This window comes from Aquarana catesbeiana, linkage group LG01, assembly GCF_042186555.1.
Source record: "Aquarana catesbeiana isolate 2022-GZ linkage group LG01, ASM4218655v1, whole genome shotgun sequence".
Classification (NCBI taxonomy): domain Eukaryota; kingdom Metazoa; phylum Chordata; class Amphibia; order Anura; family Ranidae; genus Aquarana; species Aquarana catesbeiana.
This window is the reverse complement of record NC_133324.1, coordinates 438,610,915-438,633,536: the sequence shown is the minus strand read 5'-3', so window position 1 is coordinate 438,633,536 and position 22,622 is coordinate 438,610,915. Positions and strand designations below refer to the sequence as shown.

General features: G+C 45.5%; 1 protein-coding gene across 1 annotated transcript in view; it reads left to right on the top strand.

Moving 5' to 3' along the window:
• Positions 1 to 5,025: 5,025 nt before the first annotated feature.
• The window catches only part of MTAP (methylthioadenosine phosphorylase), an 86,132-nt gene continuing 68,535 nt past the window's right edge, over positions 5,026 to 22,622 (top strand). Inside the window, exon 1 of the mRNA XM_073636029.1 lies at positions 5,026 to 5,171. Coding sequence (XP_073492130.1) covers positions 5,151 to 5,171 — 21 coding nt within the window. The 5' untranslated portion in view covers positions 5,026 to 5,150. The remainder of the gene's footprint in view (positions 5,172 to 22,622) is intronic.

Sequence of the window (22,622 nt, the reverse complement as noted above, 5' to 3'; positions counted from 1 at the left end):
TGACCAATTCTCTCATATGCCTTTGTTGCGTGAGCTCCAGTAGAATAATCCTGATGATTTCAAGAATTATCACGGAGCACTGTTCAATCCATCATCCAAAAATAGAAAGAGTATGGCACAACTGCAAACCTACCAAGACATGGTCGTCCACCTAAATTGACAGGCCGGGTAAGGAGAACATTAACCACTTCAACCCTGGAAGAATTTACCCCCTTCCTGACCAGGTCATTTTTTGCGAAACGGCACTGCGTTGCTTTAACTGACAATTGTGTGGTAATGCAATGCTGTACCCAAACAAAATTGACGTCCTTTTTTTTCCCCACAAATAGAGCTTTCTTTTGGTGGTATTTGATCACCTCTACGGTTTTTATTTTTTGCGCTATAAACAATAAAAGAGCAACAATTTTGAAAAAAAACACAATATTTTGTACTTTTTGCTATAATAAATACCCCCCCAAAAAAAATTTCTTCATCAGTTTAGGCCGATATTCTTCGACATATTTTTGGTAAAAAAAAAAAATGCAATCAGTGTATATTGATTGGTTTGCACAAAAGTTATAGTGTCTACAAAATAGGGGATATATTTATGGCATTTTTATTTATTTTTTTTACTAGTAATGGCGGTGATCAGTGATTTTGTTATCGTGACTGCGACATTGCGACGGACACATCGGACACTTTTGACACTTTTTTGGGACCGTTGACATTTATACAGCGATCAGAGCTAAAAATAGCCACTGATTACTGAATAATGTCATTGGCAGGGAAGGGGTTAACACTAGGGGGTGATCAAAGGGTTAACTGCGTTCCCTAGTGTGTGTTCTAACTGTGGGGGGGATGGGACTGACTAGGGGAGGAGACCGATCGGTGTTCTTACTTAGTTGGAGCACACGATCTGTCTCTACTCTCCTGAGAGAACTGGGATTTGTATGTTTACACAAACACAGATCCCGGTTCTCGCTCTGTCACAAGCAAACGCGGGTGCCCGGTGGTCATCGTGCCCGCAGGGGCACGCGTGCCTGCTAAAGCGCATTAAAGAGCCGACGTACAGCTACGACGGCTCTTGCGGGGGAGCCAACCTGCTGCAGTATAACTGCGGCAGCTGGTCCGGAAGTGGTTAATCAGAGAAGCAGCCAAGAGGCCCATGGTAACTCTGGAGGAGCTGCAGATATCCACAGCTCAGGTGGGAGAATCTGTCCACAGGACAACTATTAGTCGTGCACTCCACAAATCTGGTCTTTAAGGAAGAGTGGCAAGAAGAAAGTCATTGTTGAAAAAAATCCATAGGAAGTCCCATTTGGCGAGAAGCCATGTGGGGGTCACAGCAAACATGTGGAAGTCAGATGAGACTAAAATTGAACTTTTGGTCTAAAATCAAAACTGTGCCAGGATTTATACCCACTATCGCATTTGAGTGAGTAGGGCTGCTCTGCAATTGCCCTGCAACCATGGACAATGCATGCAGTTGCAGTGCACCAGTGCAGGGTTCAAGTAGTCGAAACTGTTAGTGAGGAGCAGTGTTGTCAACTGTCAGTGTTTTTACTGGTAGCCAGTAAAAAACAGGCAGTTTTCTCCTGCCAGTAAATGCCAGTGACAGGAAAAGGGTCCCAGTAAAAAAAAATATGGCTGTGACTCTCGGATCAGAACTGTGCATGCACGGTCCAGAGCCGGCCAAGACCATCTGAGTGCCTGCTAAAGGGCGTTCGGGCAGCTTTGGTGGGGGGTGGGTTTGGTGGAGACGGTGCCTGAGCGTGTCGTGAGATGTCATGGTGCAAGGGAACTGAGCCGAGCAATCGGAGCCTAGTGTGTGGGTCTACGGGATGGGAGCAAGGCAAGCTGGGAGCGGGACTGTCAGTGCTGTTTAGACTGGAGTGGACTAAAGGGACCACCTGGCCTGTCATGTTGGTGAGGTGTCATCATCATCTGTGCTACTGCACACTGCTATCAATGTGAGAGTCAAATTTATGTGTTTGCCTTACCGTTCTAATTTCTTGCCCTCCTGAGTCCTGTCTCTGAGCTAATTACTTATTATATTGAAAATAAAATAATAAATATGTTTTTTGCCTGAGGTGCTTTACAGGCGCTATAGCGCTAAAAATAGTGCTTGCAATGCACCTCTCCTCTCACTCCGGTGTGAAAGCCCCAGTGCTTTCACACTGGAGCGCTGCGCTTGCAGGACGCTCAAAAAAGTCCTGCAAGCTGCATCTTTGAAGCGCTGTAGGAGCAGTGTATACAAAGGGTTAAATGTGTGCCTAACCAGTGTTTATGTGAACTGTGTTGGGTGCTTTTACTAGCAGAAGAGATGGAATTTATTTCCCTGCTTTGCAGATAGAAAAACTCCATCCCTCCCCTCCTGTAAGAACGGTAATCTGGCTTGTTTACATAGGCAGATCGCAGTTCTGTGTCTCTGCCTGACGATCGGCAGGTGCCAGTGGACATTGAGTACCCGGCACCCGCCCATCAGCTTAAGATGGCCCTGCATGCGTGTAATCGCATGCAGGGCCATCTTAATGCAAGGGCAATCCTGGGCACTGCCCAGGGGCCCCAGGTCAATGGGGGCCCCACAATAATCTTGCATTGCATCATACTTGCCAACTGTCCCAGATTTGCTGGGACAGTCATGCTTTTTACTGAACTGTCCCGATATGGTCGTGTTCCGGGAAGCGTCCCAGAACCTATACTGTGCCCTCATGATCCCAGTATTGTGCCCTCCTGACCCCCCCTGTACTGTGCCCTTCTGCATTCCCCCTGTACTGTGCCCTCCTGACCCCCCCTGTACTGTGCCCTTCTGCATTCCCCCTGTACTGTGCCCTCCTGACGCCCCCTGTACTGTGCCCTTCTGCATTCCCCCCTGTACTGTGCCCTCCTGACGCCCCCTGTACTGTGCCCTTCTGCATTCCCCCCTGTACTGTGCCCTCCTGACGCCCCCTGTACTGTGCCCTTCTGCATTCCCCCCTGTACTGTGCCCTCCTGACCCCCCTGTACTGTGCCCTTCTGCATTCCCCCCTGTACTGTGCCCTCCTGACCCCCCTGTACTGTGCCCTTCTGCATTCCCCCCTGTACTGTGCCCTCCTGACCCCCCTGTACTGTGCCCTCCTGACCCCCCTGTACTGTGCCCTTCTGCATTCCCCCCTGTACTGTGCCCTTCTGACCCCCCTGTACTGTGCCCTTCTGCATTCCCCCCTGTACTGTGCCCTCCTGACCCCCCCTGTACTGTGCCCTTCTGCATTCCCCCCTGTACTGTGCCCTCCTGACCCCCCTGTACTGTGCCCTTCTGCATTCCCCCCTGTACTGTGCCCTCCTGACCCCCCTGTACTGTGCCCTTCTGCATTCCCCCCTGTACTGTGCCCTCCTGACGCCCCCTGTACTGTGCCCTTCTGCATTCCCCCCTGTACTGTGCCCTCCTGACGCCCCCTGTACTGTGCCCTTCTGCATTCCCCCCTGTACTGTGCCCTCCTGACCCCCCTGTACTGTGCCCTTCTGCATTCCCCCCTGTACTGTGCCCTCCTGACCCCCCTGTACTGTGCCCTCCTGACCCCCCTGTACTGTGCCCTTCTGCATTCCCCCCTGTACTGTGCCCTTCTGACCCCCCTGTACTGTGCCCTTCTGCATTCCCCCCTGTACTGTGCCCTCCTGACCCCCCCTGTACTGTGCCCTTCTGCATTCCCCCCTGTACTGTGCCCTCCTGACCCCCCTGTACTGTGCCCTTCTGCATTCCCCCCTGTACTGTGCCCTCCTGACCCCCCCTGTACTGTGCCCTTCTGCATTCCCCCCTGTACTGTGCCCTCCTGACCCCCCTGTACTGTGCCCTCCTGACCCCCCTGTACTGTGCCCTTCTGCATTCCCCCCTGTACCGTGCCCTTTGTGTTGACTAGTCTTTGATTTATTGAATGTTTTCCTTTTGTAAAATCGATTTTATTGAAAGTACTGATGAATATATGTTTAATTCTATCAACTATTTATACTTTATTTTTCAAACGTAGGTGTGTATATTGGGGCAAGCTGGTAGGCCCCAGTGCATTACTTTACCCAGGGGCCCATGATGCTATTAAGACGGCCCTGATCCCCCTACCCGGAAGTGCGGGATCATGTGTATATATATATATATATATATATATACGTGATCCAGCGCACAAGCACAGCAGCTGCCCTGCAGCAGTAAAATTGCTTTAGGGTGGACGGCAAGTGGTTATATCACATTGCTAATTGCATATTGTATTTGTAGCCTAAATACTGAAATGTTTGCCTAAAGAGGAAGTAAACCTCCCTGTATTCTTTGTACCTAAAGGTAACCCTATAATAAGGCTTATCTATAGGTACCGTAAATACCTCCTAAACGTGTGCCATTCAGGAGATATTTACTGATATTTACTGTATACCCCGCCAATGATGTCATCGGCACATGCGCTCTGAAGGAACGGCCGGCCACCTGTGCTGTTTCTTCAGAAATGTGTGCCACTGACCGGTGGCTACCGCGTGCATGCGTGGGAGTGATGTCACGCGGTTCCGGCCAGTCACACAGCCGGAGTTTGCGGCTCCGGAAAGGAAGACAGGCGAAGATGGATGCGGCCTGCAGTGGGGACGGCGCGGGCTTCGCTTGCAGATGTCACATAATGTGCTAGTATGCGATGCATACTAGCACATTATGCCTTTACTTTACAGTGAAGAAAAAAAAAAAGGGGGGGGGACTAGCATTTACTACCTCTTTAAAACTGTAATTTTGTAACTTTGGAAATGCCAGTAAAAACGTGGCTGTGCCAGTAAATTGTGGGCGTGGTGTGAGATTGTAATGTATAGCACTGGTGAGGAGGATACAGCTGCTCTCCTCCCCTTGCCAAGCACAGGAAACAGACACTGGAAACTTTATACAGTTGCAAATATGCTTGTGCAAAGCTTGTAATGGGATTTACAAACACGTTTAAGTGCCCAAGTCTTCACAGTCCACAGAAATAGTAGCTTTCTCTGTGCTACATCCCCATGTATAGTGACATGCAGTGTGCTGTATAGTGACATGCAGTGTGCAGTCCTCCCAGCCCCCTGAGGTGATGATGTGTACAATGCTTCCACCACTGCAGCGCTATTTCCTGGACTAGGCGGTACACAGGCAGTCCGTTAACAGGAGGAGTAGAGCCTCGTGTCTGCTTCGTACTATGGCTGTGCGCGCTGTGAAGGTTGGTGACGCCATTGTGTAAATACATTCCGTTCCTCGTTGTGGGGCGGAGGTGTACGGATTAGCAGTGTGTATGACTGGTAGAGTCCGGGGAATGGAGCTCTCCGGGTACTACGCTGACTAGGGACACAGGCCATGCTACCTCATTCATTCCGTGCTGTGAGGGCACCTCTCCCTCTCCTCATAGCACACTGTACAGCACGGGCTCTCCTCACATTTCCCTACATAATACCAATAAGCTCCTACCATGTCCTGTACATAGGTGGGTGACTGTGCATTACTTGTCTATGGAGTGTCCTCTGCTCCAAGAACCCTTTCTTCTTTATTTCTCATTCTGCACTTCACTTGGCTGATACAATTTTACTTTATTGTGAAATATGTTATGCCTTTCATACCGCCGGCACTCCTGAGTTTTTAGCTTTTTTAAATGCAGAATTTATCTGAAAATGGATTAAAAACTTGCATACCTCCCAGATCACTTTCTTCCTGCTTTAGGCCCCGTTCGCACTAAGGCTTGTTTGCACTAAGTTCCATTCGCACTAAGGCTTGTTCGCACTAGGGCCCGTTCGCACTAAGGCTTGTTCCCACTAGGGCCCGTTCGCACTAAGGCTTGTTCGCACTAAGGCTTGTTCGCACTAAGGCTTGTTCGCACTAAGGCCCGTTCGCACTAAGGCCCGTTCGCACTAAGGCCCGTTCGCACTAAGGCTTGTTCCCACTAGGGCCCGTTCGCACTAAGGCTTGTTCCCACTAGGGCCCGTTCGCACTAAGGCTTGTTCCCACTAGGGCCCGTTCGCACTAAGGCTTGTTCCCACTAGGGCCCGTTCGCACTAAGGCTTGTTCCCACTAGGGCCCGTTCGCACTAAGGCTTGTTCCCACTAGGGCCCGTTCGCACTAAGGCTTGTTCCCACTAGGGCCCGTTCGCACTAAGGCTTGTTCCCACTAGGGCCCGTTCGCACTAAGGCTTGTTCGCACTAAGGCCCATTCGCACTAAGGCTTGTTCCCACTAGGGCCCATTCGCACTAAGGCTTGTTCCCACTAGGGCCCGTTCGCACTAAGGCTTGTTCCCACTAGGGCCCGTTCGCACTAAGGCTTGTTCCCACTAGGGCCCGTTCGCACTAAGGCTTGTTCCCACTAGGGCCCGTTCGCACTAAGGCTTGTTCCCACTAGGGCCCGTTCGCACTAAGGCTTGTTCCCACTAGGGCCCGTTCGCACTAAGGCTTGTTCCCACTAGGGCCCGTTCGCACTAAGGCTTGTTCCCACTAGGGCCCGTTCGCACTAAGGCTTGTTCCCACTAGGGCCCGTTCGCACTAAGGCTTGTTCCCACTAGGGCCCGTTCGCACTAAGGCTTGTTCGCACTAAGGCCCATTCGCACTAAGGCTTGTTCGCACTAGGGCCCGTTCGCACTAAGGCTTGTTCCCACTAGGGCCCGTTCGCACTAAGGCTTGTTCCCACTAGGGCCCGTTCGCACTAAGGCTTGTTCCCACTAGGGCCCGTTCGCACTAAGGCTTGTTCCCACTAGGGCTTGTTCCCACTAGGGCCCGTTCGCACTAAGGCTTGTTCGCACTAAGGCCCATTCGCACTAAGGCTTGTTCCCACTAGGGCCCATTCGCACTAAGGCTTGTTCCCACTAGGGCCCGTTCGCACTAAGGCTTGTTCCCACTAGGGCCCGTTCGCACTAAGGCTTGTTCCCACTAGGGCCCGTTCGCACTAAGGCTTGTTCCCACTAGGGCCCGTTCGCACTAAGGCTTGTTCCCACTAGGGCCCGTTCGCACTAAGGCTTGTTCCCACTAGGGCCCGTTCGCACTAAGGCTTGTTCCCACTAGGGCCCGTTCGCACTAAGGCTTGTTCCCACTAGGGCCCGTTCGCACTAAGGCTTGTTCCCACTAGGGCCCGTTCGCACTAAGGCTTGTTCCCACTAGGGCCCGTTCGCACTAAGGCTTGTTCGCACTAAGGCCCATTCGCACTAAGGCTTGTTCGCACTAGGGCCCGTTCGCACTAAGGCTTGTTCCCACTAGGGCCCGTTCGCACTAAGGCTTGTTCCCACTAGGGCCCGTTCGCACTAAGGCTTGTTCCCACTAGGGCCCGTTCGCACTAAGGCTTGTTCCCACTAGGGCTTGTTCCCACTAGGGCCCGTTCGCACTAAGGCTTGTTCCCACTAGGGCCCGTTCGCACTAAGGCTTGTTCCCACTAGGGCTTGTTCCCACTAGGGCCCGTTCGCACTAAGGCTTGTTCGCACTAAGGCCCATTCGCACTAAGGCTTGTTCGCACTAGGGCCCGTTCGCACTAGGACACGTTCGCACTAAGGTCCGTTCGCACTAAGGTCCGTTCGCACTAAGGTCCGTTCGCACTAAGGTCCGTTCGCACTAAGGTCCGTTCGCACTAAGGTCCGTTCGCACTAAGGTCCGTTCGCACTAAGGTCCGTTCGCACTAAGGCTTGTTTGCACTAAGGCTTGTTTGCACTAAGGTCCGTTTGCACTAAGGTCCGTTCGCACTAGGGCCTGTTCGCACTAGACCCGTTCGCACTAAGGCTTGTTTGCACTAGGGCCTGTTCGCACTAAGGTCCGTTCGCACTATGGTCTGTTGGCACTAAGGTCTGTTGGCACTAGGGCCTGTTCGCACTAAGGTCCGTTCGCACTAGGGCTGTTGAGCCCGTTTGCACTAGAGCCCATTTGCACCAGGGCCGATTTGATAGCTCCCAACTGTCCCTGATTTCGAGGGACAGTCCCTCTTTCCTCCTCATTTGTCCCTCATTTTGGTCTGATCTACCGTGTTTCCCCGAAAATAAGACCTAGCGTTATTTTCCAGGAGGGCTGCAATATAAGCCCTACCCCAAAAATAAGCCCTAGTTTAAAATGCTTGTATTGCAGTAGTATATAATGTACAATGTGTGTGTTTCTGTAATATAATTGCGGGGAAGAAAGCTCCGGCGGGTCACAGAAGAGCAGAGTGGCTCTATAACGAAGGTATTTGGCACAATTATATTACAGAAACACACACATTGTACATTATATACTACGGTAATAGAGCAGATGATAGGATTTTACAAGCATTTTAACTCAGTTCATACTGGGGATTCCTGTCAAGCAGGGAGGGAGTGGGGGAGAGAAGACAGCACATTACATGGTACGACCTACCCCAAAAATAAGCCCTATTGTGTCTTTTGTTGCTAAAATTAATATAAGACCCGGGCTTATTTTCGGGGAAACGCGGTATATATAGTTGTATATTAAATTCACTAATATCAAAGAATGAGAGATTAAAAAAACTATGTTCAGTATCCCTCCCTCAGCGCACACAGAGAAAATATTGATAAAATAATAGTCAGCAGCTACTATACTAAAACGAGATGCATCAAATATATGTCAAAGAAAAATTTCTAAAACATTAGCAGCGCTAGTGCAAAAATTAGCAAATATTTAAAAATATCAATGAAATTGCTTAAGAGTCCACTTAAACAAAGTATCAAATGGTGATCCACTCAGTGAAAGTCCATTAAGAAAAGGCAGGTGAGTATAAACTAGACGATCGTGGAAGAAAATATTAGCAGCGATCCCAAGTCTCCATCACCACACCACTTGTGCCACAGCCCTGTAGGTAATCCACTTACCAGACCCTGCTGATGCACACGCTTATCAATCAAAGGGATAATCGCTGTTCACTGGACACTTCATCTGTATTTTGCTCATTGCAAGCAATAGATTAAAAAAATCCCACATAGCGTAATCCAGTACAATAATTTATTTATTAATTTAAAATTATCCCACAAAAAAACACTCACAATGTTTACATAATATAAGGGCATGTAACATCAATACTATGTCAGTCGTGCATTCCCCTCTAACATCTCACCGCTCCCACGGTGTTCCCGGGAAGGACGGACGAGGATAAGCCGAATCTGTAGATAGCTGCGTAGCAACGTACGCTGAACATACAATTAAGACAATATATATGATACAAATGGATTTAAAATAAAGCACATACTATGTATCCATTTGTATCATATATATTGTCTTAATTGTATGTTCGGCGTCTTCCTTGGCTTCTAATGCTTGCTCCTTACTGTGATCTTCTGTTAGTGCATGTTTATTGATACCTTGTTCTGTCATGAGAGGGCGCTGGTATCTATTTTATTCCTTTTGGTTTCCTCTATATACTCTGTTTACCTAAGCCTACCAGTAGTCAAAATGGTGGCGCTTATATGTTTCCATCTTAAGTGCCTGAACGGCCCTCAGTTAAGATGGCGCAGCGGCACTATTTAAAAGACGTACGTGATGATACAGTCACAGCATCCAATCCCCAGACGACGTCCTATCGTGATGAAACACGTAGGATGAAGCCTGTGACACTGACGTCATCACGTTTTCCTCTTTGGAGGTGATGGTTGCAGCGAGCAGAGGAAGCCTGAGGAGACGCCGCCATTTCGTTCTATTGTGATATACTGCGCATAGAAAGTTATAGTCTGTAAGTGCAATATCTTTTAGTCCATTACATTTTTACTCAAATACTACGCTATGGGAGCCTTTCTTGTTTGTCTTTTGAGTGACACGGGTCCAGCAGCTTTAGAAATCCATACAGGTTTTTGGGAGACAGAATTCCCTGGGCTTGGTGAGACCACCTTGATGGTCTTTTGAGTCGGAAAGGAGATTACAAACTCACTTTGGGTGTCAAACCATCTGGAGAAGGGATCCTACTTCATGATTTTTCACTGATATCTTGTTTGCACATCTTTATGAAAATCTACCAGTTAACCTTTTCATCACAAGATTATCCATTTGGGACTGTGCATCAATTTCTCAATTATCACTTTTGGGACTTTGCTTTAGTTTTCTTTTCTTAGACTTTTTTTTCACCAAATGTTTTTGGTTATTGCTTACACATGTAATTCTGAAGGCATTTTAGTATTTATATGTTAATTTTTTGAGCACTTTATCATTCTATAGCTACCTCATAGCACGATATTGGTGATTATATTGTTTATTAATTTGTTTGCTGTTATTCCAATTCTTCGGGTTGGAACTCTGCTTTAGTTTTTCATTTTCAGACTGTTTTCACCATTTCAGAATTTTGGTAGTATTTTTTTCCCTTTTTTCACATATAGTTGGGAATTTAAATTGCATTAGTGTTATACCCACATTTTATTTTTATGATTTTTAGTTTTGTATTCCAAACTTTTGGTGCTGACAGCTTTTTTTAATTCACTTTTAGTTTATTATATTTATTTCTAGCGCAGCGTTTGACCTTTGGGTCTTTTTTTACATCCATATACCTCTCTTACTGTATATACCATCCTGTGCAGCCATATGCCATCCTGTACATCAATATATTTCTCATATACCATCCTGCACATCCATATACCTCTCCTATATACCATTCTTTACATCCATGACTTCTCCTCTATTCATCCATGTACCTCTGTACAGGGGTGTTTCATGAAATCAATGGGCCTGTGTGTAAGATCATAAGTTGGGCCTCATTGCTCTGGTGTGCTTAGTGTGGTGTGGACATGGGTTTCTTTGTGCAAAGGGCTTAACTAGGATCGTAAAAGACCCAGGGCAGTTTTGGGTGCTCCAAGGATAGAATCCATGCGGCGTGCTACGCACGAACAGTGTGTGTGGCTGACAGCGGCGAACAGAGAGTTGTGTTAACAGTCGGAGGGGCTTAAAGGGGCATGTGCCACAAGTAAGACTCACAGACATGTATAAAACTCAGCACAATCATTTTGTTTACACTGAAAATAGACAGAGAGCCAACATAATTCCTGAGACAGAAGAACGTCATTAAAATAGTCAGGGACTGCTTAGAAACCAGCAGCTGTTGACACTAAACACTTTGGTGAAAAGAGTGTAATGCACAATGTAGTGTATATCGTGCAGGGGTGTGCAATGGACAATATAGTGTACAGTATATATAGTGCAGGAGTGTGTAACGAACTGATTCTTCCATCCTCAGTTTCCCCCAGTTTAGTCTGCCACCAGTGCAATCCCCCCCCCCCCAGGTCACTCTCTCCCCCAGTACAATCCTCACCAGGTCACTATGTCCCCTAGTGCAATGCCACTAGGTCAGTCTGTGCTCAGTATCAGGATTGGGCCCAGAGCTCAGCAATAAAAGATATACCCAGGACCTTGTTTTTTTTTTTTTTCTTTTCATTCTCAAAGAAAAGGTGCAGGTACTCGCCCTCCATATTGCAGTACAGGGTTCAGGAGTGTGCAAAACACAGGGCTTAAGAGTATGCATTGCACAGGCTGCAGGGCACAGGAGTGTGTATTACACAGAGCTCAGGAGTGCATATGGCACAGAGCACAAAGCGCTGGTGTGCATATCTCACAGAGGTCAGGAGTGCGTATTGCACAGAGCATAGAAATGCAGGGTTCAAGAGTGTGTAACATAAAGAGCACAGGAGTGGGATCCAAACAGACAGCAGAGGGTTCAGGAATACGTATTGTAGAGGTCGACCGATATGGGTTTTTCTCTGGCCGATGCCAAAGCCAATATTTAGAAATCGCGGTGGCCGATATATAATGCCGATTTTTTTGGGCCGATATATTAGGCCGATCACACTAGGGCGTTTTTCAGGCGCTTTTGGGCTAAAAATTGCACCTGTAAAACGGCTCCCCTGCAGTCTCAGTGTGATATCCCGAGTGCTTTCACACTGAGGCGATGCGCTGGCAGGATGTTAAAAAAAAAGTCCTGCAAGCAGCAACTTTGGAGCGGTGTATACCGCTCCTCCACCACTCCTGCCCATTGAAATGAATGTGCACCGCTGCCGAAGCGCCTGCAAAGCGTTTCGGCAGCAGCGCTTCAGGGGCGCATTTAACCCCTTCTTCGGCCGCTAGCTGGGTTATAAGCGCCCCGCTAGCAGCCGAATAGCGCCGCTAAAATGACGGTAAAGCGCCGCTAAAATTAACAGCATTTTACCGTCAACGCATGCCCGCTCCAGTGTGAAAGCAGCCTTAAGTAATAAGTGATACAGAAATTTTTTTATATTTAAACATTTATTAAACAAAACAAACCTCCAATCAGTTCACTTGTATGTAGAATTTAGATAAAAAAAAAAAAAAACTATATCTTAAATATTAAATACACAAAAACAGGTAATCAAAACTTTTGGACGAAAAAAAATGGGCTAACTTTACTGCTTTTTTTTTTTTTTTTTTTTTTTTTTTTTTTTTAATTTCATTAGTGTATTTTTAAAAAAAAAATTGCGTTTGAAAGACCGCTGCGCAAATACCGTGTGACATAAAATATTGCAACCGCTATTTTATTCCCTAGGGTCTCTGCTAAAAAAAATATATATAATGTTAATGCCGATTAAGTAAAAAAAGCCAAATATCGGCCGATATATCGGCCAGCCGATATATCGGTCGACCTCTAACGTATTGTATGGGTGTTGCGCTCAGGTTTGATTGTTTTGCTGGGCAGAGCAGTGCATGGAGTAGAGCAGGGGTGTCCAAACTTTTTTTCAAAGAGGGCCAGATTTGATGAAGTGAACGTGCGTAAGGGCCGACCATTTGCCTGACATTCTTTGAACCAATAAAATTTGGTCTAAGTGTGTTTGTCCGAGCACTAATACACTGCCCAACAAAAATTCTCTTGCCATTGTGGCTGTGTGTGGTGAAGAGATGAGCTTGTATTATTTGGATATTTTATATATATACACACACACACACACATTTTTTATTTTATTTTCATACCCTGGCAGAATTTATGATTTATTGCCCATTTTTCAGAGAATATGAATAACACAACTTTTCTTTCACTCATGGTTAGTGTTTGACTGAAGCCATTTATTATCAATCAACTGTGTTTACTCTTTTTAAATCATAATGGCAACAGAAACTACCCAAATGACCCTGATCAAAAGTTTACATACCCCAGTTCTTAATATCGCGTATTGCCCCCTTTAACATCAATGACAGCTTGAAGTCTTTTGTGGTATTTGTGGATGGGGCTCTTTATCTAATGGTAAAGCTGCCCATTCCTCTTGGCAAAAAGCCCACAGTTCCTGTAAATTCTTGGGCTGTCTTGCATAGAGGTCGACCGATATGGGATATTTAGAAATCGCGGCAGGAGATGGCCGATATATGATGCCGATATGTTAAGCCGATTTTCTTTTTCCCCTTCATCTCATAAATTCTAACAGTTAGACCCCTTTCACACTGGGGTGTTTTTCAGGCGCTTTTGGACTAAAAATAAACTGTAAAGTGCCTGCAAAACGGCTCCCCTTAGTCTCAGTGTGAGAGCCCGAGTGCTTTCACACTGAGGCAAAGCGCTGGCAGGATGTTAAAAAAAGTCCTGCAAGCAGCAACTTTGGAGCGGTGTATACCGCTCCTCCACCACTCCTGCCCATTGAAATGAATGGGCACCGCTGCCGAAGCACCTGCAACGCGCTTCGGCAGCAGTGCTCCACAGGCGCATTTAACCCCATCATCGGCCACTAGCTGGGTTATAAGCGCCCCGCTAAAATGACGGTAAAGCGCTGCTAAAACTAGCAGTATTTTACCGTCAACTTCTGCCCGCTCCTGTGTGAGAGCAGCCTTAAGTAATAAGTGATACAGAAAATGTCTTACATTTAAACATTTATTAAACAAAACAAACCTCCAATCTGTTCACTTGTATGTATAATTTAGATTTAAAAAAAAAACCTATATCTTAAAATATTAAATACACGAAAACAGGTAATCAAAACTTTTGGACAAAAAAAATGGGCTAACTTTACTGTTTAGTTTTTTTTTTTAAATTCATTAAAGTGTATTTTTTTTCCAAAAAATTGCATTTGAAAGACCGCTGCGCAAATACCGTGTGACATAAAATATTGCAACAACCGCCATTTAATTCCCATGGGTCTCTGCTAAAAAAATATATATAATGTTTGGGGGTTCTAAGTGATTTTCTAGCAGAAAATACAGGATGTTTATTTGTAACCAACAAGTGTCAGAAAAGATTTAGTCTTTAAATGGTTAAACTAAAAACTCCTACACAGGGGAGTTCAGTTAATTGATAAGTATAAACATTGTATCTCTTTGCTTCTTTTCTCAGACTTGGCAGGCTGCCCAGATAGGAGAGACAAGTTGCTCCAGGGGAAGACTTCAGGCAACTTGCATTGACTTCTATTACAGAATTCATTTGCAAGTCGCGCTGAAGTTTTAAATCGGCCTTTTTTTATCAGCACAATCGGCCCATGCCGATTAATTAAAAAATGCCAAAAATCAGCCGATTATATCAGTCGACCTCCAGTCTTACATGAACTGCACGTTTGAGATCTCCCCAGAGTGGCTCAATGATATTGAGTTCAGGAGACTGAGATGGCCACTCCAGAATAGAGCTGCACAATTAATCGCTAAAATATCATGATCTCAGTTCAAACCCCCCTGACGATCTCTATTGCAGAGTTTGCCGATTATTTCATATAACAAGTGGAGAGACTAATCTGCTCACTCAGCTGTCAAAAGAAAACATCTGGGCAGTCTGCCAAGTTTTTAACATGAAACATTGTAACTAACTCTTCCTTCTTAGATCAAAGGGATAAACTTCTGTGTAAAGAAAAAATCCAGGCAGTCTGCCAATTTTTTAACATAGTGTAAATGCAGGAAGTTTAACCACTTAAAGTCTAAATCTATTTCTGACACTTCTTAAGTTAAAATCAATATTTTTGCTAGAAAATTACTTGGAACCCCCAAACATCATATATATATTTTAGCAGAGACCCTATTTTATGTCACACTCTATTTGCCCAGCGGTCTTTCAAACGCAATTTTTTGGGAAAAAATACACTTCAATGAATAATAATAAAAAAAAAAAGAGTAAAGTTAGCTCAATTTTTTTTTTTTGTTTTAATGTGAAAGATGAAGTTACGCCGCGAGAATCATGACAGAATGGTGATCTATCTTCTAAGCAAAAAAAATCGTCATTTTAGCCAGAATCGTGCAGCTTTACTCCAGAACCTTCACTTTATTCTGCTGTAGCCAAAGACTGGTCGACTTGGCCTTGTGTTATGGATCATTGTCATATTGAAATGTCCAAGTATGTCCCATGCGCAGCTTTCAGGCTGATGAATGCAAATGTTCCTCCACTATTTTTAGATAACATACTGCATTCATCTTGCCATCAATTTTAACCAAATTTCCTGTGCCTTTGTAGCACACACATCCCAAAACATCAGCGATCCACCTCTGTGTTTCACAGTAGTAATGGTGTACCTTTCATCGTAGGCCTTGTTGACTCCTCCCAAAATGTAGTGTTTATGGTTGTGGCCTAAAAGCTCAATTTTGGTCTCATCACTCCAAATGACTTTGTGCTAGAAGGTTTGAGGCTTGTCTCTGTGCTGTTTGATGTATTGTAAGTGGGATACTTTGTGGCATTTGCGTAGTAATGGCTTTCTTCTGGCGACTCGACCATGCAGCCCATCTTTCTTCAAGTGCCTCCTTATTGTGCATCTTGAAACAGCCACACCACATGTTTTCAGAGAGTCCTGTATTTCACCTGAAGTTATTTGTGGGTTTTTCTTTGCATTGTGGCTGAAATTTTAGTTGGTCTACCTGACCGTGGTTTGGTTTCAACAGAACCCCTCATTTTCCACTTCTTGATTAGAGTCACTGCTGATTGGCATTCTCAGTTCCTTGGATATCTTTTTATATCCCTTTCCTGTTTTTATACAGTTCAGCTACCTTTTCCCGCAGATCCTTTGACAATTCTTTTTGCTTTCCCCATGACTCAGAATCCACAAACGTCAGTGCAGCACTGGATGGAAGATGCAAGGTTCTGTCAGGAGTCCAGAAACTAATTGACCTTTTACATACACACTAATTACAAGCAAACAGATTACAGGTGAGGATGGTTACTTTTAATAGCCATTCAAACCTATTTGTGCCAACTTGCGTGCATATTATAAGGCCAAAATCACCAGGGTATGTAAACTTTTGATCAGGGTCATTTGGGTAGTTTCTGTTGTCATTATGATTTAAAAAGAGTAAACGCAGTTGATTGCTAATAAATGGCTTCAGCCAAACACTAACCATGGAGTGAAATAAATGTTTTTGTGTTATCATTCATATTCTCTGTAAGATGGCCAAGAAATCATAAATTCTGTCAGGGTATGTAAACTTATGAGCACAACTGTATATCTTTTGTGGCCCCCAATGAATCCCCGAGCACTGGTCAGGACTGAGGATGAGCTCGGGCATGTTATTTGGATATACCGTATTCATCGGCGTATAACACGCACCTTCACTTTAAGAGGGAAGTTTCAGGAAAAAAACAAAATTTTAAATAAAGAATTGTAAAGCAAGATAAGGGTCATTGCCCATCAATTCAGCCTAAACAGTGCTCATCTGCAGCATTCCCATTGCCATAAATGCAGCCTCTGAATGCAGCCTCTCCATTGCCATGAATGCAGCCTCTCCAGTGCCATGAATGCAGCCTCTCCAGTGCCATGAATGCAGCCTCTCCAGTGCCATGAATGCAGCCTCTCCAGTGCCATGAATGCAGCCTCTCCAGTGCCATGAATGCAGCCTCACCAGTGCCATGAATGCAGCCTCACCAGTGCCATGAATGCAGCCTCACCAGTGCCATGAATGCAGCCTCACCAGTGCCATGAATGCAGCCTCACCAGTGCCTTCAGTGCAGCCTGATCCATGCCCATCTGCAGCCTCAGAGGGGACAGGGAGGGGGTGGGACGAGCGCTGATGGATTACATACAGGAGAATCTCCTGTTTACTCTGTCGCCTCTTAAATACATAGTCCTGCCTCCTATGATAGACAGAACAATCGTCCAATGGCAGCCCAGCAGACGGGACTTCCTATTACAGACGCCGATGAGTAAACAGGAGATTCTCCTGTATGTAATCTGACGCCCCCCGCCCCGCCCCCTCCCTGTCCCCTCCAAGGCAGCACTGATAAATACAGTATATATATCCAAATTACCAGGGGGGCCATATTAAACCGGAATGTGGGCCGGACTTTGGACATGCCTGGAGTAGAGGGTTCAAGAATGGGTTTCAGACAGTGCTCAGGAGTGTGCATTCTACATTAATTATAAGGGTGGCCAAGTCAGGGAGAAGTCAGTGAGGAGCTCAGGTATGTTCACTCTCCCCTTCCCCCCTTCATTCCCGAGCAGCCTGCAGTGTACACAGACATTCTGTCCTGCTGCTGCTAACTGATAAAGTAATAGGCTCTCCTGCCCCTCCCCCTGCACATACCTGCAATCGCTGGGCACAGCAGAGAAAGCCTTCCTTTACACTTTAGGGACTTCTTTGCAGATGACAGATGCAGGTCACACAGAATCCAACATCCACTAAAACCTGTGTGAAGGAAGTCTTCCTCTTCTGTGTCCAGTCATCAGACAGTGCAGAGGACACTCATGAGCAGTCACACTACAGACTAGCTGTGAGTATACAGCACAGCTCCAGCAGCCAAGCTCCACCCCCTGGAGTCTCTGAGCTGCAGAAACTATGATCATAGTACCAGAACATGCGGCTTTGGCTTAGGGTTCCCGGACAGTCCGGGTTTTGAATCATGTGTCCAAGTTTCAGGCAGACTGAAACCCGGACACACCATTCAGACTGGGCTGTGGCTCCCCAAGTAACCAAGATAGTCACACACAAATCCGTTGCCATGCGGGAGCTGCAGGCGGCTGTCTGGGGGAAGGTTCGGCATCACTGGGGAGGCAGGGCATTGATGTCAGCAAGAGCAATTTGGCCACGCCCAATGTTAGCTGAGGCCCGCTATGTGCACAACATTACTCCTCTCCTTGGGGCAACCAAAGGTGTCCAAGGCCGCTAAAGTGTTCTGTTTTGGCTTGAAGAAAAGGTGGCAACCCTACTCTGACTGCCTCTGCCTGTCAGCCAGAAATAAAAAAGTCCATCGATGCTCCCACCTTTCAGGCCCCTTTGATCAAAATCATAGGGCCCTAATAAATGTTATGGACTGACTTTTACTTACTCCATGTGTACATTGTGTGTGTCAGGGCACAGTGGTCCCCCTACCCGCACACCCTGCACACATGGATGATGCACCACTGGTTTGGGTGCTATTAACCACTTGACAACTGGGCACTTAAACCCCCTTCCTAACCAGACCAATTTTCAGCTTTTGGTGCTCTCACATTTTGAATGACAATTACTCAGTCATACAACACTGTATCTTTATGAAATTTTTGTCCTTTTTTTCACACAAATAGAGCTTTCTTTTGGTGGTATTTAATCACTGCTGGGTTCTTTATTTTTTGCGCCGTAAAAGAAAAAAGACCGAAAAATCTGTAAAAAAAATACATTTTTCTTCATTTCTGTTATAATATTTTGCAAATTAGTAATTTTTCTTCATATATTTTGGCCAAAATTTATACTGCTACATATCTTTGGTAAAAATAATCCAAATCGGTGGATATTATTTGGTCTTTTTGAAAGTTATAGAGTCCAAAAGCTATGGTGCGAATATCTGAAAATTGATCACACCTGAATTACTGACGGCCTATCTAATTTCTTGAGACCCTAACATGCCAGAAAAGTACAAATACCCCCCAAATGACCCCTTTTTGGAAAGAAGACATTCCAAGGTATTTAGAAAGATGCATGGTGAGTTTTTTGAAGTTGTCATTTTTTCCCACAATTCTTTGCAAAATCAAGGTTTTTTTTTTACTTTTTTTTTTTTTCCACAAAATTGTCATATTAGCAGGGTATTTCTCACAGACCGCATATGCATACCACAAATTACACCCCAAAACACATTCTGCTATTACTCCCGAGTATGGTGATACCACATGTGTGAGACTTTTACACAGCGTGGCCACATACAGAGGCCCAACATGCAGGGGAGCACCTTCAGGCGTTCTGGAGCACCCAGGCCAATTCTGACATTTCTCTCCTACATGTAAAAATCATCATTTATTAGCTAGAAAATTACTTAGAACCCCAAAACATTATATATGTTTTTTTAGCAAAGACCCTAGAGAATACAATGGCGGTCGTTGCAACTTTTTATCTCGCACGGTATTTGCGCAGCAATTTTTTTAACGCGTTTTTTTTGGAAAAAAAACTGTTTTGTGCTTTACAAAAACCAAAACAGTAAAGTTAGCCCAATGTTTTTGCATAATGTGAAAGATGAAGTTACGCCGAGTAAATAGATACCCAACATGTCACCCTTCAAAATTGCACGCGCTTGTGGAATGGCGCCAAACTTTGCTACTCAAAAATCCCCATAGGCGACGCTTTAAAATTTTTTACTGGTTACATGTTTTGAGTTACAGAGGAGGTCTAGGGCCAAAATTATTGCTCTCGCTCTACCGATCGCAGCGATACCTCACATGTGTGGTTTGAACACCGTTTTCATATGTGGGCGGGACTTAGGTATGCGTTCGCTTCTGCATGCGAGCACACAGGGACAGGGGCGCTTTAAAAAATTTTTTTTTTTTTTTATTGTTCATTTTACTTTATTTATTTTAGTTTGATGCTTTTTTCCAAAAAAAAAAATTTTTGACCACTTTTATTCCTATTACAAGGAATATAAAGATCCTTGTAATAGGAATATGGCATGACAGGTCCTCTTTACAGTGAGATATGGGGTCAATAAGACCCCACATCTCACCTCTAGGCTGGGAAGCCTGAAATTAAAAAAAAAAAAAAAAAAAAAAGATCCTGGCTTCGATCGTAGCGGTGAGTCGGTAGAAGCACCGCAAGGCGGCGGGAAGGGGGGACGTCCCCTCTCGCCTCCCGTAAGAACGATCAAGCAGTGGAACAGCTGCTATGATTGTTCTCATGGTGTAGGGAATCGCCGGCTGAAAAAGCTGATATCTGAATGATGTCTGTAGCTGCAACCATCATTCAGATATCTCCGCACAAAGTCAAGGACGTTGTATGACGACCGGCGGGCGGGAAGTGGTTAAAACGCTTTTTTTTTTTTTTAACACAAAGTTGTCCATTTATACAATATTTCTACCACAACATGTACATGCCAAAAATGACACCCCGAAATAGATTCTCCTGCTCCTCCTGAGTACGGCAATACCCCATGTGTGAGACTTCCACAGCCTGGCCACATACAGAGGCCGAGTACAGCTGAGCATGGCTCAGCATGGCGGGGTATGGCGGGGGCATTGCGGAGTATGGTGGGGGCATTGCAGAGTATGGTGGGGGCATTGCAGAGTATGGTGGGGGCATTGCAGAGTATGGTGGGGGCATTGCACAGTATTGTGGGGGCATTGCAGAGTATTGTGGGGGTATTGCAGAGTATTGCACAGCATTGCAGAGTATTGTGGGGGTATTGCAGAGTATTGCACAGTATTGTGGGGGTATTGCAGAGTATTGTGGGGGTATTGCAGAGTATTGCACAGCATTGCAGAGTATTGTGCTGGTATTGCAGAGTATTGCACAGCATTAGTAGTGAGGGATGGCTGAGCATGGATGGATGGATGTCTCTGCGCAGCGCTGTGGGCACTACACATCCAGCCCACAGCGCTGCAGACATCCATCCATCCCCCTCCCCGCTCACAGTGTACCGATCGGTACACAGGAGGGGAGGAGAGGAACCGGCGTCATCAGATGACGCCGGTCTGTTTACATGTGATCGCACCGTCATTTGACGGCTCGATCACACGGTAAACGGCCGCGATCAGCGGCCATTTACCGGGATCCGTGATGCGCCAGGTCCCCTGGACCCGGCGGTCACGGATGTGTTCAGGTGCGCGCCCCAGGGGGCGCGCGAGAGGGGAATTCTGGGAGGACGTCATAGTACGCCCTCCCAGAGTTATCCAACCGCCCTGCAGCCGTCATTCGGCTATGGGCCGGTTGGTAAGTGGTTAAAGTGCTTCTAAAGTCAAATGTTTTTGCACGCATTAATCACTTGAAGCTTTGCACATGTTTGAGTGGTTATCCCAGCAGAGCACTTTCTTGTAAAAGCAATCCTAGATAGACCCCAAATCCTAAAAATATGACCTGTTGGGGCGCCTTAAAGACTGGAGTTGAGAAACACTGGTCTAAGAAAGCAGAAGGGACAAGTATTTAGTCACTTCCAGTTTCACTGGTTTATACAGGTCTTGGCATGATCCAAAGCTTTTAAGGGCAGAGGAGAGATCTGGGGTCTAATAGCCCCAGATGTCTCAGTAAAGAGGACCTGTCACTGCCTATTGCTATCACAAGGGATCTTTACAATCCTCTCCCTCCCTTCTTTCTCTGTCAGCTGTCAGAATACCCCAGCATCAGCTACATCTGATTGGATGCAGGCGCTGTGGCTGACAATTTTTCGTTTGGCACCTAAATGAAATACAGGCAGGGGTTAGCCAACAGGGTCACCCACTGAGTGAATTTTGGCTTGTGCATTGAGAACTGCTAAAGTTAACTCCGTGCATGACCTGCTAATGAGCTGGCCAACTCCCTGTGTGTTAAATATAAATGCTGTTGAGCATATAACCCCGCGCCACACCTATGTGATTATATACTAAGGCAGCTGCTGTTATAACTAAAAAAGTAATGCTTGATAAACACTGAATGAATTCCGTGCCTAAACAGCAATCCTATATCCCGTGATAATTTAATAAACCATATATTGTTGAAAAAGTGTCAATTTGTGAAATTAAATAAATTGATGTGATATATGTAATCCTGTGACTAATAAATAATACAACAAGAAGTGTTCTAGTCCATGTATCAAAAACAACCGCTGTGTAGAGATATTGTAACCAACACTGATGGGATCTAGTATAAGGTAACAATGAAAAACGATGTAGGATGACGGTTGGTTGATCAAGCTGTATTTGTTCCCGTGTAGATGATTCCAACAGGTGTGCGGTCAGGACTCCTGTTACACCCGTTGGAACCGTCTACACGGGAACAACTCCCTGTGTGCCTAATATCTTTTATCAACAGTTGTTAGGCATGGTAGGTGAGTGAAGCAAAAGGCTGCCACACTCACACACCGTGAATTTCAGCCTATTCAAGCTGAATTGAATGAAATGTGAACCAAGGTTACCTTTCTTGGAACCAGCCAGATGAAAAATTGTCAGCTGCTGGTGCGAACTTTAGAGGACACAGAATGGTCAAGTATATGGCTCACATCTAAATCATCTTTGCCCAATGTTATAGCATTGGAAGCAAACTACAGAGTTCTAACCCGATGGTATCTTGTACCTGCAAGAGTGGCTAAATATTCACCTAATACCTCTCAGTGCTTTGTTTTCGAGGTTGTCCAGACATAGGCACACATTTACATATATGGTGGACATGCCCATTAGTCCAAATTTTCTGGAAGGAAATTTTTGTGATTGCATCTAAAATATTCAAAAGGGTAATAAGACCAGACCCATTCATAGCTTTGCCTAATTGAAACCGGAATGGTTAACATTTTCTCAATACAAACTTATGGTCCAATTGCTAACGGCTGCAAAGCAAACAGTGGCCAAGGCATGGAGATCCCCTACGTTGGTACTGGGCCGAAAAAAATTCATAGAATGAATAACACAATGTCT